Below are 20,039 nucleotides of genomic sequence, written 5' to 3' on the forward strand. Positions count from 1 at the left end.
ACGAGGACGAAGATATGTACATCCCTATATCCAATTGAAAAAGTTGGAAATTCCCCATATTCATATCCATATCCTTTTCCGTCAGAACAGAGACGAGTTCATATAATACTCATGAGAACGAATTTATTTGCCATCTTCGTGTAACCGAGATAAGAAAGTACAAGGCTCGATGTGCAATTGCACAATCTTCGTATAATGGCTTCAAGCCTTTCCACTGCTTCAAGCGTGTAATCTGGATGAGAAATACAGCAGGTGCACCAAATTTCAGTATAAATTTATTTTTTATTTTTAATTATTTTATAACTAGAACAAAAATACTTTTCCTTAGAAGTATTTCTAACTGTTTTTCATTATAACTGTATTTAACTTTTAATTATTTAATAACTTTACAACCAAGATATTTTTCATTATAAGTTTAAAAGTTTACAAGATAAATATTTTTCATTTAAAATATTTTTTACTTTTGAATTTTTTTCATTTTCATTTATAAGTACTTTTTACTTTTAATAATTTTATAAGTTTACAACATAAATATTTTTCATTATAAATATTTTTAATTTTTAATCACTTTATAAATTTACAAGATTAATATTTATAATTTTTAATTATACATCAATGTTTTTAACTTTTAATCATTTTATAAGTTTACCGGATAAGTATTTTTAATTTTTAATAATTTTATAAATTTACAACATAAATATTTTTTATTATAAGTTTTTCAAAATTTTCATTATTTTTTAAGTTTACAACATAAATATTTTTTATTATAAGTATTTTTAATTTTCAATCACTTTATAAGTTTACAATATTAATATTTATAATTTTTAATTATACATCAATGTTTTTAATTTTTAATCATTTTATAAGTTTACCTGATAAGTATTTCTATTTTTTAATAATTTTATAATTTTATAAGTTGATAACATAAAAAAATGTATTATAAGTTTGTTAAATTTTTCTTTATTTTTTAATACTACAACATAAGTATCTTTCATTATAAGTATTTTTAATTTTTAATAACTTTATAAGTTTACAACATTAATATTTTTAACTTTTAATTATACATCAATATTTTTAATTTTTAATCATTTTATAAGTTTTCCTGATAAGTATTTTTAATTTTCAATTAATTTATTAGTTTACAACATAAATATTTTTCACTATAAATGTTTTTAACTTTTAATTATTCAATAACTTTACAATAAACATATTTTTCATTATAAGTTTCAAAGTTTACAAGACGAATTAAACTGTTTGAGTTAAACTGAATTGAACCGAAACAAATCAAATCGAATCGAACTGAACCGAGTCGAATCGAATTAAACCAAATTAAACTGAATTGAACCAAACAGAATCATACCGGATCGGACAGGCCGGACACGATCGAACCAAATCGGACCGAATCAAAACAAAGATAACTGAACAAAATTGGACCGGATCGGATCGATCCACACAGAACCAAACCGAACCAAATCGAATAGAAACATATCGAACTGAAGTGGATCAGATCGGGTTGGACTAAACAAAACCGTATTGTACCGAACCGAACCGAACTGAACTCAATCAAACCGAATCAAACCAAATTGAACCGAACCAAACTAAACTGAACCTAACAAAAAGGATCCGAATCGAACTAGATCGAACCAGACCGAACTAAATCGGACATGCTTGAACCAAATCGAACCAAACTGAATCAAACCGAATTGAACCGAACTGAATCAAACCAAATTGAACCGAACTGAATCAAACCAAATTGAACCGAACCAAACCAAACAAACCGAACTTAACCAAACATAATCGAACCGACCAAACATACCGAATCAGATGGGGCCGGACCAGGATAGACCGAACCGAACAGGATCAGACCGGACCGAACCAAACCAAATTGAACCGAAACGAAAAAACTAAACTAAACAGAACCGTACCGAATCGAACGATACCGAACCAAATTAAACCAAATCGAATCGAACTGGACCGGATCAAACCGGGCCGGACCAAACCCAACGGAATCGAACCTCAAAGAACCTCACTAAACTGAACCGGATCGGACCACACCGAACTAAACTGGACTACTCTTCAATTGTGTTGAATTTTAAAATACCTTGAATAAAAGAAGGATAAAATTTAAAGGAAAATTTAAAATTTCACAATTAATTAATATAAAACAAAAGGAAAGTCATTTTGTAACGTGTATAAAAAAAGTCACACCCAAATATTTTTCATCATCAACACCACAATCATAAGGTTCATATTAAACAACTGAAACATAATGTTTTTCTCCAAATTAAATATAACACGTGTATAAACAATAATATAAAAAAACTGTATACTTTTAATAAAAAAAATATCCAAAAAATAAACTTGAAGATGATATAAACCTATTTTGGATGTTTTTGATAAAAAAAATATCCAAAAAACAAACTTGAAGATGATAAAAACCTATTTTGGATGTTTTTGTGAAGAACATGAAGTTTCAAAATTTCAAAATTGATAAAAATCTAAATATTTAAAAAACATATTATAAGATGACAAGAAAAAAAAATTGAAATGAGAATAATAAAACATTGAGTGTAAAAAAATAAAAAAATACAAAAAATAAATAAGAGAAAGATAAAATATTAGCTACAGATTAAAAGAAAAAAAAACCAAGGTAAAGCATAAATCTCAGATCGAAGGGTAGGTGGGATTTATATTATATATTTATTTATTTTCGTTTTTACTAACTAATTTGCATTAAATTTTCCTGTAACAATGGCTTAAAGAGGAGAGAAATGGACGACTGAAACAAGACAGGCAAGAAAAGAGGAAACTAAGGAAAACAATTGATTGATTCATAATTGAGGGTTCGGTTTTTCATTGGCCATGTTCTGAGCGGGGGCCTTCTTCCCGAAACACGTACGCATCGAATTCCGTGGCGACGCGCAGACCTCACTTCAGTGTGTAGTCATTGGCGTGGACTATTAGACACTTTCTTAATCGCGAGTGCCCAACCCTAACTCATCACTTACACGCACGCACACACAACACACTCAGCTCATTGTGAACAAACATCCCTATTGTATCAGTAGAAGAGGAGCGACCATTAATTATTGATCGCTGAAATGGGAGATCAAGAAGAGAGGTTAGGGTCGGAGGGTTTGGATTCCGGCGCCGTCGTCAAGACCGATGACTTGTGCATGGAAATTGATCCGCCATTTCAGGAAAACATCGCTACCGCCGAGGACTGGCGGAAAGCGCTTAACAGAGTTGTCCCGCAGTCGTCGTCCTCCGCACCACCGCCACTCGCTCCTTCGACACCGAGTCCGCCGCCGCCGGCTACGCCACCGGCTTCATCGTGGACAAGAGCCGCGGCATCATTCTAACTAATCGCCACGTGGTCAAGCCAGGTAGTTAGTTAACCTCGCCGCTCTTGCTTTTTGTTCTTTTTGTTGAATTCTGTTCGCGTTGACGATCTCTCTATTTCGAATCCGTAGGTCCTGTGGTTGCCGAAGCCATGTTTCTGAACCGCGAAGAGGTTCCAGTGCATCCGATTTACAGAGATCCGGTTAGTGATTTCTGTTTCGGTTTTGATATTTCTCAATGTGATGTGGTCAACAGTTTATAAACTGGTGATCTAGCTGAATCCTGTCTTTCGTTCTGTTATTATTTTTAGTCATTTATACATGCACTCTGCTTTGTATAAACTTCTGTTCACTGTGGACTATGAAGACATGGGAATCGTGTGTTACTGTTACCCACGTTCAAAATCATTATCGCTATAGGTTTTCAATAAGTCTTTATAATGCAAAAACACGTTCATATGTTCATATTGTTATTACCTGCTTGAGGAGGATCAAGATATTATTACTGTTGAAAGGAAGATTGTTTTATCAACTCAAGACACCTTTACTGTTATGGTTTAATTGATCTCTTTTCGTGTTTAAATTGTGAAGCGGCGAACTGATTTCCATTTCTGTCGTGTTTTATTGTCAGCATTTTTTTTCTTCTGGGAGTATGTGTTATAAAGTTCGTTTTTTAAACAGTATTACTTTGTTCATTTGTTTAAATTTTATAGATTATTATTGTAGTCCTCAGAGTTCTTCTATGTGCGTGTCTGTGTATTTTTTTGAATAATTAGTTCTGTCCTATAATTAATTTATAATCACTCTCTCTATGCTTGTTGATGCAACGAACTAAAATATACGCATATGTAGGTACATGATTTTGGGTTCTTTCGTTATGATCCCGGGGCTATACAATTTTTAAACTATGAAGAGATACCTCTTGCTCCTGAAGCTGCCTGTGTTGGACTTGAAATCAGAGTCGTTGGTAATGATAGTGGCGAAAAGGTATTACCTAAAATTTACCTCAAATCCACTTATTTCCCTCCCGCACCCCTCCATCCCTGCACTTTGTCTTGCATTTTTCTGTTTTTTCAATTGACTCTTGTAGGGCAAAGCTACATGATTTCCATGCTTGTTACAATACACGTCATATGGCTAGCAAGTGGTGCTTTTCTTGGAAGCTGACCAACTCAATAGAACATTGTTGGTCAAAGCATAATGATATATGCTGAGATTTTTTTTCTTTTGGTTTCTAATCAAGATCAGCCAGTTTTCAACGTATGTCTTGGCCCAGCTACATCCATTTGTTTCCTTCTGAAAGGCCTTTGGTTTCTAAAATCAAGCTATTTATCAACTTTTGGCGGTCTTTCGTGTTTAAGCCTGTTCACAATTGGCACTTGTTTTGTATTAATGTAAAGGAATGGTGTGTTCCAGTATTAGCTTCGATCCTTTTCTTCCCATAAACTTTCTATAATTATTTTTGCTTTTGCTTTCAGGTTTCCATTTTGGCTGGTACTCTTGCTCGTTTGGATAGGGATGCTCCTCATTATAAGAAGTATGTTGTAGAGTGTCTGTAACTTTTTTTTGGGCTATTTATGTGGACAGGTTGAATTTAGATAATGGAACTATTATTTTATGCAGGGATGGGTATAACGACTTCAACACGTTCTATATTCAAGTAAGTGGGAAGAAATATTGTTTATACCATTTATATTAAAATTCTAAATTGTGAGTTTGTTTATATGTTATTTCCTTTTTCCTTCAAATTTTTGTATCGTTTAATTTCCTTCAAATTTTAGTACCTTTCTTGTTGCTTCCCAAATTTCATTTCAAGTGTTCAGGTGTCTTATAATATATCCAATGGCATGCTAGTTTTCTTTTTTCAGTTTTTTTTTTTAATTGCTCAAAGAACGAAAATGTAGAACTGAAAGCAGGATTTATTTATTACTAAAAGTGGTAGGAAAGGAAAATTAACCTCAAGGGGATCGTTTGTGCCTCCGTTGGGAAACTTATTTTGATGGAAAGAGTGATTTGTATGGAGTGGTTTTGAAGTCTTTTGTAGACGTAATTTACCATTACAATATATGGTATTCTTGTCTTGTTTCTGATGAATCCTTATTTGCAACCTTATATCTACTGATTTTTTTATTTCAGGCAGCTTCTGGGACGAAAGGAGGGTCAAGTGGTTCCCCAGTTATAGATTGGCAAGGCAGGGCAGTGGCTCTGAATGCTGGGAGCAAGTCATCAAGTGCATCAGCTTTCTTTCTACCTCTAGAACGAGTGAGCTTTTTATATTTGTTGAACTTGTTTTATACTTCTTGTAATAATCAAGGGAAGTTCAGCTCCTCTTGTTGGGACCTGGACCAACTAATTCAATTGCATTTCAGGTTGTGAGGGCCTTAAGGTTTGTTCAAAAGGGAAGTGAAACTTATGTTAATAAATGGCAAGCAGTTTCTATACCTCGTGGTACGCTTCAGGTCTGTCAATTGTTGTTTGCTGGCTTTTTCGTTTTTGAGTTTTTCATGTGATATAATATTAAACTATTTCATGGTATTGAGTCTTGAATGTTCTGTGTGCTACATTGCAGTGAATAATATTGACTAGATTAAATTTCCTTTCAAAGATTTTTCCTTGTAAATTGAAATATTTTGCTTTGAAAAATGTCAATAAAGCCCCAGTCGTGTATGCATGCATTCATTTGTTACTTATCTTGAGAATAAAAATGCTGTGTGAAGAACAAAGTTGCTTTCTTTAGGAACTTGATGTTGGATATCCCACATCCATTAGAGATAATGATCAAATTATAATGTATAAATAGGGATAAATCTCACCTTACAAGCTGGTTTTGCAAGGATTAGTTAGACTTAGAGTTCATTTTCTAGGATGACATCAAAGCTTCTTAGTGAGGTTTGTTGGGTGTATTGAGCCATCCCTTAACTGGCTCCTCTTTATTCTTACACTTGAGATGCGTAGTTATTGGCGTAAAGGTAGGTTGAAGATTCCACATCGATTAGAAATGTGACCAAATTATAATATATAAGTGAGTGTAAATCTCACCTTGAAAATCAGTTTTTTTACATTGAATCGGGCTTAAAGTCCATTTTTTAAGTCTTGAAATTATTAAGTATAGCTTTAGGCTTTATCTGCGACAAGGACATTCAAGTTTATATTATGTTTTATCCTCTCTAAAATCATTCATGGCCCTCTGTTTTGTCATTCTTGTTCCTCCATCATTAAAGGATTTTGTGTTCATATTTCTTCCTTGATTTTTTACCCTGGGTTTTGACAGTGTTTTTACCTTCGTAGACTTTATCACTTTATTTTCTGAAATTTCCATATTGCTAATTTCACTCTGCAATTATTGTGTCTATGGACTTTAGGTACTTGAAAAATGCTAATAATCTCTTACCATATGATTTCTTGTTGCTTAACGTTTTGTCATTGTTATAACTTTTTTAACTTTGATAGTAGGTTTGCATGAAGATACGAACGAATATTGTATCATTCAGTAATCTCAAGATAATATTTATTCCTTACATCTTGAATTTACTTTTTCAATGCTTGTTATAGATCACGAGATGATTGTATACACTTGTTGTAATTAATAATTTCATGATCCTCACATCTTTTATCTGTTTGTGTTGTTATTACAGATGTGCTTTTATTGTAGAGGTTTCACACTTATCATTTTGTAATTTCTAGTTATTTTAGTTCCTTACATCTTTAATCTGCTTGTCTACTTATTTTTTGGTTCTTGTATATTTGATGAGATCAGAGATGGTTTAGAGAAATTGTTTTTTCTTGTTTCCGAAAATGGATGTTTTCCTTGCATATGACCCAATTTGTGTAAAATCTGGTGCAGGTGACATTTCTCCATAAAGGGTTTGACGAGACTCGTCGCCTTGGCCTCAAAACTGAGACGGAGCAGGTTACTTTATTCTATCATTTCTTTAGGTTATCTGTATGGAGCAGTATCTTCCTTCAAATATGCCCTGAATTATTGACACCGGTTTTAAATTATGCAGATAGTACGCCAGGCTTCTCCAGCTGGTGAAAGTGGAATGCTTGTTGTGGAATCTGTGGTAAGCAAATTGGAATGCTAATATTTTGTGTTGAAACTCCATTTCAATTTTTATGGCTTTACTCCTTGACATTTTTAGGTGCCAGGTGGTCCAGGTTACAAACATTTGGAACCAGGTGATGTACTTGTGCGTGTCAATGGAGAAGTAAGTTGATATCAAGGACAATTTTTTTTGCTTCCCTACTCCACCCTCCCCATTAATTTTCGGTGTTTATTTTTTTCTCTGTTGTATGTTTGATGTGTATCTAGTTTGTTTATAGTCATTGGTGAGACACTAGGTTATATGTTTCATATAAGAGTGATAATTGGTTATACCAAAGGCCATACTTGATTATGGAAGTCAGACATTGAAGGAAAGTTGCGAGGAGAAACTATTCTGGGTGAAAGTAGGTGTACCTTTGTACATCCAAACCATTGGCATAAAGACAAGGAGACTGCTGCTTGTGAAAATAACTTTGTTATTGTTCCATGTCTTTTGTTAATGTTAAAGTGCCCACATCAACTAGACATAAAACCAAATTATAGTATATAGTTATAGTATATTGGAGAGTACAAACCTCTCCTTACCAAGTTGGTTTTGTGATGTTGAGTTAGACTTAAATTTCACTTTCTTAAAATGATGATATCAAGCTATTGAAAGTCTATCCTAATCAAGCCGGTTTTGTAAAGTTGACTTAAGTTTAAATTATACCAATTGGTTGAAAAAATCATTTTGAAGTATTGACTTCTAAATCGTATTAACTTAAGTTGTTTTGTCATATTTTTTCCCCATGTCTTCTGAATTATTATTGGTACTTTCTTGCACTCAAAGGCTGCAAAAAAGGGCTTCATTGTGTGTGTGCTGTTTGTGGTTGACGTTAGACATAGGAGTCTCTTTTTGTAATTTGTTTTGAACAATTTGACTCTGTAAAATTCATTGTAGGTCATCACTCAGTTCCTGAAACTGGAGACTCTACTTGATGACAGTGTAAGCAAGAATATTGAATTACAAATTGAAAGAGGTGGCACTTCAAAGAGTTTAACTTTGTTGGTGAGATTTTTCATTCTTGGATATTTACTTTATTAGTAGTTTAGTACTTTTTGACATACCCAAGTGCTTATATTTTCTTTGGGAAGGGCATCGTGGTGATCTACTTTCAACCTCCACTAAGAGAGGGGCTGAAGAAACTCTAACTGTATAAAATGGTAAATAAATTGAAAGCATAGTCAGACTTTTACTTCATGTCCTTCGAATTTCATCAAAAACATAGGCTTCGAAGATCTTAAAATAAATATAATAAACTTACACTTCTTTAACAATTTTGTTTGCACGCAATGCACTGGCTAGATCTCAATTTAAACAGATTGTGATTTTTTAATGCTTTGTAATCAAATGCATGATAATTTTTATTTTTGGGTTCAACCTGACATATGGCCTCACCATCTATCTTCTGAGGTTTATGAATAAAGAAATACGAACTCAGAGGAATCAATCTAGCATTTCACATCAGCCACCCTTTAAACAGTGATATATTTACTCAGAGTAGAATTGAACGGAAACAAAAGCATCGAATGAAAACATAAAAGTAGTTTCTTTGTCGCTAACATGAGGCTGGCTCAAGAATTTTATTAGCATCTCGAATAATGATTGTAGAAATACCAGTTATAGCTTACCATTGTGCTAACTTTTTTATTGAATTTTTATATCAGGTGCAAGATTTGCACTCAATAACTCCTGATTCTTTCTTAGAAGTGAGTGGGGCAGTAATACATCCTCTTTCTTATCAGCAGGTTAGTTGGACTGTACTCAGAAATTGGAACGTTCATTGTTTTTTATACTCTCGTCTAGAGAGAACTTAGTTGAATACAATTTGACTTACGGTTTGAGAGGGTGCAGGTGGTTGCTGTTTAAATGAAGAAATATATCGAATGTTTATTGTTTCTTATATTTATGATGTTATTCGAGTAGCTGTTGGTAGTTTTCCTTCATTCTATCGATCCATGTGTTGCTGTATCTGTCTTTATATTAAATTAGCATTTCCTCTACCTAGTCCATTTTCCTTTAATATGATGTAGGCTAGTGGTTTCTTTCCTATTTTGCTTACTGGAACTTGGTTATCGGAGTGTATTGTGTTGTGCCATAAATCTCCCAATAGGTTATTCTTCCAATTGAAGCTGTTTGCCTCATTTAGGTTATGTTTGTCTTCTTTGTAATGCAGGCTAGAAACTTCCGTTTCCATTGCGGTCTTGTTTATGTGGCCGAACCAGGGTATGTATACTTAAATAAGCATTAACTTCTAATTTGATAACTATTTATAATCTACTGGCCAGATAAATTATTAGAGATTTGTAGTCGGTATCAATTGGTTTTTGTCAAAATTATTTATAGAGCTTTAGTTAAAATATTAATCTTTAATTTTCTGATCATCTTTTGATTTTATCCCTAGTTTTATTTAAAAATTCCTTGAAATTGCTCATCACGACAAATTGGCATATAAGCTTAAATCTAGCATTACTTATGTTTTCGTATAAAAGATCCTGAGTGGAGTTGATTCCGATGATTTTTATTTTTTTTTTTGGTATATAAGTTATGCTTTATTCAATGTAATATTCTGTTTTGCAGATATATGCTCTTCAGAGCAGGTGTTCCTCGCCATGCAATAATTAAGAAATTTGCAGGGGAAGAAATATCTTGTCTTGAGGAACTAATAACAGTTATTTCTAAACTATCTAGGGGTGCTCGAGTACCATTGGAATATATAAGTTACATGGATCGTCATCGAAGGAAGGTAATGGTTACTTCACCATCAAAACATAATTTTAAATTAGTGTATATTGTCAATTCCGTTTTTACTTCATTTATTGAGTTGTTTGCTATTTTGAAACCTTTATATTTTTCAATAAAATTGGTCCTAGTTATTCATGAGTAGAAAACAATCCCTCATTGATTAGATTGTGTTTATTATATTTCAAAGAAAACAATGACTTTTCTATTTAGTAGTATCTTGCATTTTCTTTGGTCTATAAGATTTAGGGCATGTGTAATGTACTTGTAATTAATTATACATGTAATTAATATACATTTTTTCCTTAGATTTGGATAGTCAGCTTATATGGTTGTATATACTATTTGTTATGATAAGCATCTAGCGTTTTACAGTGATAGCCTACATGGTGTGTGTTTTTGTTGGAAGTATATTATAAAATAACCTAGAAATAGTTGAACTTTAAGAGAAAATAGAGATAAGAAAATTAGAGCAAAACAGTCATTAAAAGCCACAAATGAGAATTCCTATATACAGGCTTGCAACCAATTTGAAATTCCTAAAATATCTATCCTACCATTAGATTTATATGAAATTTAAATTAGTAGACCGAAACAAATTATAAAAGATAATCTGTCACAGTTATGGAAGAAAAATCTTAAACTTAAAATTTGAGTAACTTCAAATCTTATAAAATTTAACACCTTGATATTTGACATGAAAATGCCATGCTTAACCTCCATGAACTTCAGAGTTGATATCAAAATCGTGCCCCAGTCATTATGATATCATAGACATTTAATTTAACTCCTCTTATCGTTTAAACATTGCATGACATGATTTGTCAGTCTTGTCTTGTTATGAATTCAAGTATGAGCTAAAAGTCTCACATTGAGTAAAAATAAGGAAGTTGAGTGACATATAAGAAAAAGAAAGACTTACAAACACTAAGCCTTTAGGCTTTGTGTTGGAGGTGGTATCAAATTTCTTATATGGACAACATATATCTCAAAAGGTAAATCTCCCCACTCTATCTTCCTAAAAATTTCCCAGCATGTCTTGCATAAAATCTAAAGATTTCAAGTTGATGCGACCCAATGTTTAACACCAAATATTATTCTCATCAATTTTGGCAATGGAATGAAGAACTTCAATTAAAATTTGTCTAAAATTGTTTTAATCTTTGAAAGAGACATCATAGCCTTAATCTTTGTCAGTTAAATATTTCTCTTCAATTTGAGAAGCCTAACAAATTTGACTTTTTGTGGTTTGAGTGGTACTGGACTTGGTCCCTCGAGCAAACTCTTGAGCTCAAACCTTGAGGATTGAAAAACTATGCTTAGTGCAGATTTTAGAGGATTGACTTTCTGATCTGACATGATAATATTTTCATATTAGAAGCGGTGGTATAATTATCTACATTCCTTTGGTGCATTTTTTTTTGCATGGAAATCATTTAAAAAGCTATATATTTTGCTGATTTGTTTAAATAAATGGTTATTGGGATGCAGTCTGTGTTGGTCACAGTTGATAGGCATGAATGGTATGCACCTCCCCAGATATACACTCGTGATAACAGTACAGGCCTTTGGATTACTAAGCCAGCTCTTCAGCGTGATTCCCCCTTTCTATCATCTGGTGCAAAAGATGTTGAAAATATGTCTAGACAGCCAATTTCACCAACTGGCGAGCATGCTTGTGGGGGTCATGTGTGTGAAGGTAACAATCAGGACTTTGTTGATGGTGTCACTAACATGGAAACCAATTGTGAAGATCCCTCAGAGTGTGCATCTCATCACGATGCATCTGATGGTGTGGTGAAAAAACGAAGAGTGGAGGAAGATTTATCAGCTGATGGAAGTGTTGTTGCTGATTTATCCCAAAACGGGACCAGGGAAACTAAGCTAGAAAAATCAAGTGTCACACAGGATGACATGTTAATGGATTTTCAAGGTGCGACTGCAGCTGGAGCAAATGCATCAGTTGCTGAACGTGTGATTGAGCCTACTCTTGTGATGTTTGAGGTACTACTGTAGACTTTTTATCAGAATTTTTTTACTAGTGTTAACTAGACTGTGGATAATTATATCATGGTGTCCTCCTTGAAATGTGCCAAAATGTTTGCAAATTTTGTTTTTTTATAGTTAAAAGATGAATTTCATTTATTTTTATGAAATTTATACAATTCATGTTCCGTTTTGAAGGTATTGAAATATATCAATTTGTTTGGTGTTGAGATGAATTTCAGTTCGTTTTTCTTCTTTTGGCATGTTTTGAAGTTATTTTAACTGATTAGAAAGTCTTTCAAATTGTTTCTATCATGATTTGTTGCATAATGTGTGTTTCTGATATATGCAAACAGGGAAATTCACATTATTTGAACTTTTCAAGAAAACTCGAGCTGTAACGATTGAAGTTTAAAAAATTTGGGGTAGGGGGTGGATAGATGACAGAGGCATTTGTTATTTATTCGTGCAAATATAAAATAATTCTAACTATGTTAAATTTGTTTTTACAGCTATTTAATAATATATTTAGGTATATGTTTTTAATAGTTTGTTTGACGTATCCTAGAATTGTTTAGAACTGATGTATATGGTTTTTCATCCTACCTTACCGATCTACACGTATCTCCCATGTCTGACCTGGTCTACGTAGTCAGCTATGCTGATATTTTGTAGTACGATTTTCAAGTCATCAGTTTCATAGATGATTCAGTAGTGTCTTAAATCTGTTCTGCATACTTTATGCATGTAAATTGATGGCAGCTAACTGACTCGGGTACAGGCCAGTATAAGTATTTCATAGGAAATGTTAGAAGGAAACAGCGAATTTTAAAAGGATCTATAGACAACACAACAGGATATATTTTGAATAAAATCATTGAAATTTACAGTTTTATATTAAAAAGTTAACATTAAAAAAATACAGTATCATAAAGTACAAAAGATTAAGAGACTTTGATTAGCTCAAATTACTCTGACGTCCTGAAATTTAACAAAATAATTCCTTTCTTGACACTAAACAATTTTCCATCCATTTATATAACAACACTGTGTACCCATCCTGTTAACATTGACGTCCCTTGATTTCTTAAGCAGCAATATAAACCAAGGAAGATTAAATTAATAATGTCAAAAGAGAGAAGGATTATCATTGATCAAGTGTATTTTATTAAATTTCAAAGGTGTGACTGTAATATTCCCTGACTATCGTAAAAAATTTCAAAAATGTGTTCTCTGATGTGTACAAAATAAATATTTAGCAATCTGACATGATTTTTTAGCATTCAAGAACTCCCTTTTGAAGTTTTTATAATGTTTTGAAATCAAGTTTTCCCTATTTTTATTTTTGACCACTTTAAGGCAAAACATTTAAGAGAAGTTATATGCATTCATTCGAGATGTATGGTAAGCAAATATGTATCCAATTTTATATTTTCTCTATTACTAATCTCAAGTTTCTGCACGTAAGACAATGTAATAGATTTTAAACACTATATTGGACTTTCTCGAGCAAGATATTTTTCAACGTGCAATTCTCTTTTCAATATATATCTTATTTCCTCCTCTGAGTATGGTTTAGGACAGTGCTAGTAGACAATGGGCGGATGTATGTAGCCTGTGAGTGCAGTTTTATGATAGCCCAAGTTCCTTTATGGTTTCCTTTTCTAATTCCTTAACTACATACTACCTTTTGTTGTGTATTTCCTGATAGATATCTGGGCCAGGATTTCCATGTAATACAAAAAATGATGTATTTATAATTGTGGTTTGCTGTAGTTCATTTTGTTTCTCTTGTTAGTCTATTTGTGAATGAGGTCCTTGGTGCAGTTTGGTTTCAATTTCAAGTTGTGGAATTAGCATTTTGCAAGGTAAGGCTGCATATGTAGCCTCAGTATGGATTGGACTCTTCCTTGGATCCTGCCTTTGCAGGAGCTTTATAGAGTCTAGTTTCCCTTTTTTCAGTCAGTCTAATTGTCTTAGTCATTGCTTTGATATGTGGTCCAAATTGCTTATAATCCTTTTATTTGATTGATGGAAATACAGAAATTTGGCTTCTGGTGTCCCTTGATCTTTTATTTCTTAAAAGAAGCATTTTGATTTTCAGTACTGTTATGTACGAGTGTCTAGTTTTTGTTAATCTGGAGCATTTCAATTTGTGTAACAATTTTTTTCTGCATTATATAACGTCTTGTATTTGTATGCCACCAATGTTTTATGTTGTAGCATGGTAGTAATGCAGATTTACTGAATTCCCTGTGGTTTTTACGTCATTATCATGTGAAACATGTTTTTCTAAAATCCTTTGGGACATGCAGGTTTATGTTCCGCCATCTTGTATGCTTGATGGTGTTCATTCACAGCACTTTTTTGGAACTGGTGTCATAATATATCACTCCAAAGATATGGGATTAGTTGTAGTTGACAAGAATACAGTTGCAATATCTGCCTCTGATGTAATGCTATCCTTCGCTGCCTTCCCAGTTGAAATTCCAGGAGAGGTGAATCTTTCTAAATGAATGGGACACTAATAAAATAAATGAATAAACAAGATGGTTGTTTTTCTTTAGCTTATTGTCACACTTTCTTATTTGCAGGTTGTATTTCTCCATCCCGTTCATAATTATGCTCTCATATCATATGATCCCTCTGCATTGGGACCTGTTGGTAGTTCAGTTGTTCGTGCTGCAGAGTTACTTCCAGGTGGGTTTATCCATGTAATTGCTAAATTTATACTGTTTTAATGTGACTTTATCTTTATCAGATCCAGATTTCAGAATGAAGACCGTGTTTCATTCTCATTGGCCTGTAATTAAAGACTAGATTACTATAGAATTTATGATTTGTTACTCTGAATTAGATTTCTCTTGTGACCCTTTTCTGTCGAGGAATACTTATCTTAACTGTGAGGATAACATGATATTTGCGGATGTGATGAACTTTGTATGAACTTATCACTATATAGATTTGTAGTTTATTCTTGACACTTTTACATTTTCTAGTTGAAGTTAATTTCTTCTGGTAAAATAGTTTAAATTACTCTGGATGAGGGAATATTTTAAAGGTAAATAATATTTTGTACGAAGTAAACATTTTTACATGTAGATGATGTGAGAAAGGAGAGATTTAGTGGCACATTTATTTTCACTCTTATATTTCTATATAGTTGAAAGATTTTTTTGTACGTTTTCTTGTTCAGAGCCAGCATTACGTCGGGGAGATTCTGTTTACCTAGTGGGGTTGAGTAGAAGCCTTCAAGCAACATCTAGGAAATCAGTTGTTACCAATCCTTGTGCTGCATTAAACATAGGATCTGCTGATTCTCCTCGCTACAGAGCAACCAATATGGAAGTAATTGAGCTCGATACAGGTAACTTTGGATGAGATTTTTTGTAACCATGTTACTTGTACATATAAATGCCTTACTCTGCATGTGTTTAAATACAGATTTTGGAAGTACATTTTCGGGTGTGCTAGCTGACGAACAAGGAAGGGTCCAAGCTATATGGGGAAGCTTCTCCACTCAGGTTTATACAACATATTCTGATCTTGCTGGGATGGATCTGAAAATTTTTCATTACGTTCAAGATCAGAAAAAAATGCTAAATGCAGATTGAATGATGTAACTAAAAACCTTTGGGCAATTTATGCTTTCAGGAGAGTTCATCCTTTGGCATGACAAAATATAAGTGCCTTTTTTTCTAAACCGTGAGAAGTTAGAACTTTCTGCTGCTTTTTTGGTTTAGATTAATTTCATTTATGCTCGAGATTTGGGCACATGTATGCAATGCCCACACCTAAACATTTTCATTTTGCATTAGGAGAGCACGTTAGAAAGTTTAGGTAGAACCACTCTTCAATCTTTTACAAGATTAACTTTTAACAAGGTTGGTTGTTTGACAGTTGATGACAATAAACCTTAATTTCTATTCTTCTATAGAATAGAAGTTCAGTAGGGGATGAAGTTTCCCCATTTCAAGGTTGGGACATGAAACAAACTATAACAAGAGCTTACTAGTGTACCTATAAATGGTACTAATGAAGGACCATATAAGTAGGATACTACAAAGGTAATCCAATTCCACCTTCATATTAGTTTATAAATAGACCTTGTCTATATTGTCCTGTCGTGAGTAAAATACCTGATGAGAGATTTGTACAGTGTACATATTCTATGGTTTTTTCTCTATTCATTTGTTTAATATAACAAAGCCTGACTTCAAACAATTGTGTCCTCGTAGAAGAAGGGCAAGAGAAGAAAGAAGATAACCGGAAAGAGACGAGAGAAGACAAATTTTACTCAAACTTCAAAAGGCTACCTGAGGGTGGGTTGGTCCTAGAAGACTAAAATGCCATTTTTCCTTTTCATTTAGAATTCTAATATCAATTAAGAGAAAGGCCTGGGGTGGGCAATTTGGTCCTTGAAATCTATATGGCATTATTCACCTTCGTTTATAATTAGAAAAACAAATATAGGAGAAACTTTGACAAATTTTTGCTAGATATTTCGCTCAAATATAGTATTCACGAATTATTACTGCTACCTTTTTATTTAAAAGCTTGTCAACTAACTGGCTAGTGAGTCGTGGCCAAGGATGAGCCAGGATATATTACTTTTTATTTTTATTTCTTATTAAAGGGGAGAGGGTGTATTTATACGATGAACCCTAACTGAATTGTGACATGCTTTTTCTCTGGATGTGGAAATTCCCTGTTCCAGCTTAAATTTGGCTGCAGTACCTCAGAAGATCATCAATTTGTGAGGGGTATTCCAATTTATGCAATAAGCCAGGTCCTTCATAAGATTGTATCTGGCGCAAATGGCCCACCTCTTCTCATAAATGGTGTCAAAAGGCCCATGCCACTTTTGAGAATTTTAGAGGTTGAACTTTATCCAACATTGCTTTCAAAGGCTCGGAGTTTTGGATTAAGTGATGATTGGATTCAGGTATTGATATCTTTCATTTTATAGTTTTTCCTTTTACCTATAGGATATCTGGCAAAAGGCCCATGCCATTTTATGCTGTATTTAATACTATACTTCACTCAAGCAATTGAAGTTTTAAAAAATGCAATGTTTGGTCATATATATTTATAATGACCTGTTCATGGAACTTTCTGTTTATGATTATAAAAAACCCTTACCTTTGACTTATTGAAAGTTGAAACAATCAGCTTTGATGTTACCATTCTCTTGGTTTGGTCTTAATTGTTTTTGGTCACAATTACTGTAGGCACTTGTTAAGAAAGATCCAGTGAGACGTCAGGTTTTACGTGTTAAAGGTTGTTTGGCTGGATCAAAGGCTGAAAATCTTTTAGAACAAGGGGACATGGTCTTAGCAATCAATAAAGAACCAGTCACATGCTTCCGTGATATTGAAAATGCTTGTCAAGATTTAGACAAATCAGATGCTAATGATGGGAAGCTTCACTTGACTATTTTCCGGCAGGTATGCGACAGTATTTGCTCTCTAATTGATGTTATTTATACTTTTCTTTTGATTGAATTTGTGGAGCCTGCTAAATGGAGCTTTTGTGTTTTGTTTGTGGCACATTGACTACGCCTTACTGATTAATGTGCGTATTTTGTAAGGGACAAGAGGTTGAACTTCTTGTGGGAACAAATGTTAGGGATGGAAATGGCACTGCCCGTGCAATTAATTGGTGTGGCTGTATTGTACAAGATCCACATCCAGCAGTTCGTGCACTTGGATTTCTTCCCGAAGAAGGTCATGGTGTATATGTGGCAAGGTATGATTTTCTTGGCGGCAAATTTTTTCAAGCCTAAGTATAAAAAGGGACCTGATTAATGGATAGCAGGGCGTCTGTTTTGATAAGTTTTTCCATAACTTCTAACTTCTAAGAAAGGAGAAAATGAAATTGATTTCTTTATAAGCTAAAATTACTTTATGCACAAAATAAAATTAAGGTTTTGAGAAGTTATACGAGAGAATGTCTACAAAATAGTATATGTATAGGCTAATTTGAACTTGTAAGGTTGTCAATTTCATTATTTTTCTCTTGCAAATCCTTATGAAGAAATTCATCCGAACACATCCATTATAGTGTTATTATATGTTAAATTTTATGAATGCCTAGTGTATTAGTGAGCAAGCTCACTTTGAGTATGCTTACAAATAGCCGTTGTCATTATCAATCATTATATGGATTATGAGGTTTGGTCTGTATAGCTTGTTTATGGTCTGAATTCTGAAAATAATGATATATTTACCCAACATATAGCTTGGATAATGATAGTTTTTGTACACCAACGTGCCAGCCTAAGTATAGCCGAGCACTTGTATTGTATCCTTGAATCTGCATTATATCTTTCAATTGGACAAATCTTTTGCTCCGCACTTGTTCAGATTGAGGCTTGAGAGTGTGCATTCATGACAATATGAAGATTAGCTTTGTGGTCTGTATGATCATGTTGTTTTATCGATCTAGTGATTTGGAACTCATGCTGTTTCTTTCATTTAAAATTAAAACTAATATATTATTATATAAAATGAAGTAATTGTGTCCTTTTTTATTTTTCCTAACTATTTTTTGTATTTGTAAACTTGCGTATGCTCTCGCAATGCATACTCGTATGACTACAGCATCTGCTTATAACAAAATTTTTCAAATTCACAGGTGGTGTCATGGGAGTCCTGTACATAGATATGGTCTGTATGCTCTTCAATGGATAGTCGAAATTAATGGAAAACCAACTCCAAATCTAGATGCTTTTGTTGATGTGACAAAGGTATGGAATTACTATGCATGGAAGCAACTTGCATTTGTATGCTGTTCCTCCATTTTCTTTGTTTGAGCTTTGGATGTATGCAATCTGATGTGATGTCCAGAGTGGCTTGAATACTCTATAAAATGCATGGCACGTGTACATGCGGAACATGACTGGTGTGTGTTTAGTGATACATGATGAATTTACCCAGTTAATAAAGGTTGTTTTATTACTTATTTACATAAAAATTATGGAATTTCTAAACCCGTGATGTTTCTAATACATGCTTTTTTTTACGGCTAGCAAATCTGCATATTTTATGAAGAATGTTGTTGTTCTCTTGTCTATATCTAATGGTACTGATTCACAGTATGGAATCACGTTTCTTGGCTGCACATTTATATCTAGGACTAGCCAAGCTGCTCTTTATCGCTGTTCTCGTAAATTATTAATGTCTTGTGATCATTTATTGAATGTTGGCAGGAACTAGAACATGGGGAGTTTGTTCGGGTAAGGACAATTCACCTGAATGGGAAGCCTCGCGTCCTAACATTGAAGCAAGATTTGCACTATTGGCCTACGTGGGAATTGAGATTTGATCCAAATTCTGCGATGTGGCATCGCAATATAATCAAGGGATTGAACTGCAGTACTGTATGAATACGTAATTCTTACGCATTCCTGTTCCTGGGGATGCAGCTGCGCGGGTGCATGAAAAATCTTGTGGAAGGCATCTTACAGGTTCAAAATTATGGTTTAACAGTGCTGCTGCCTCGTTGCAAATTTGATTCTCTTAGTGCAGAGATTTTCTGTTGCATTGCCATGATTAATGGGTTTATGAGGCATTAGATTCTGGCTGGCGATTATTTGGAATGTGTAAACCTTTGGGTGGATCATATTGGATATTGGATAATAAAAAAGATAAATCTTCACTTTCAATGTATCATGGGCAAATAGAACTTTCGTTTGATTTGTGAATATTTTTACTGACCCTCTTGGCTTGAATTTCTCCTTCATTGCACATTTACAATGTAAATAAATAGCCTAGGTAGAAACTGTGATTCTTAGCTCGTACCCTTTTTCCCATCTTCTCCTTTTCCTTTTTTTTTTCTCATACACTATCGAATGGAGTCCAAGATAATATCAGTTGAAGAAAAT

General features: G+C 33.5%; 1 protein-coding gene across 1 annotated transcript; it reads left to right on the forward strand.

The window, feature by feature from the left end:
• The first annotated feature begins 3,101 nt into the window (after positions 1-3,101).
• LOC114196139 (protease Do-like 7) lies at positions 3,102-19,955 on the forward strand. The gene is given in 25 exon segments (XM_028086686.1): positions 3,102-3,246; positions 3,249-3,386; positions 3,474-3,544; positions 4,194-4,328; positions 4,820-4,878; positions 4,965-5,001; positions 5,478-5,603; positions 5,711-5,800; positions 7,186-7,251; positions 7,349-7,405; positions 7,484-7,549; positions 8,327-8,434; positions 9,094-9,174; positions 9,603-9,652; positions 10,007-10,172; positions 11,660-12,172; positions 14,470-14,652; positions 14,749-14,854; positions 15,351-15,521; positions 15,599-15,678; positions 16,872-17,099; positions 17,386-17,601; positions 17,745-17,902; positions 18,791-18,902; positions 19,365-19,955. Coding segments are annotated over 25 exon segments (3,339 nt in total). The 3' UTR covers positions 19,542-19,955.
• Positions 19,956-20,039: the final 84 nt, after the last annotated feature.

Source organism: Vigna unguiculata, chromosome 1, assembly GCF_004118075.2.
Source record: "Vigna unguiculata cultivar IT97K-499-35 chromosome 1, ASM411807v1, whole genome shotgun sequence".
Taxonomy (NCBI): Eukaryota; Viridiplantae; Streptophyta; class Magnoliopsida; order Fabales; family Fabaceae; genus Vigna; species Vigna unguiculata.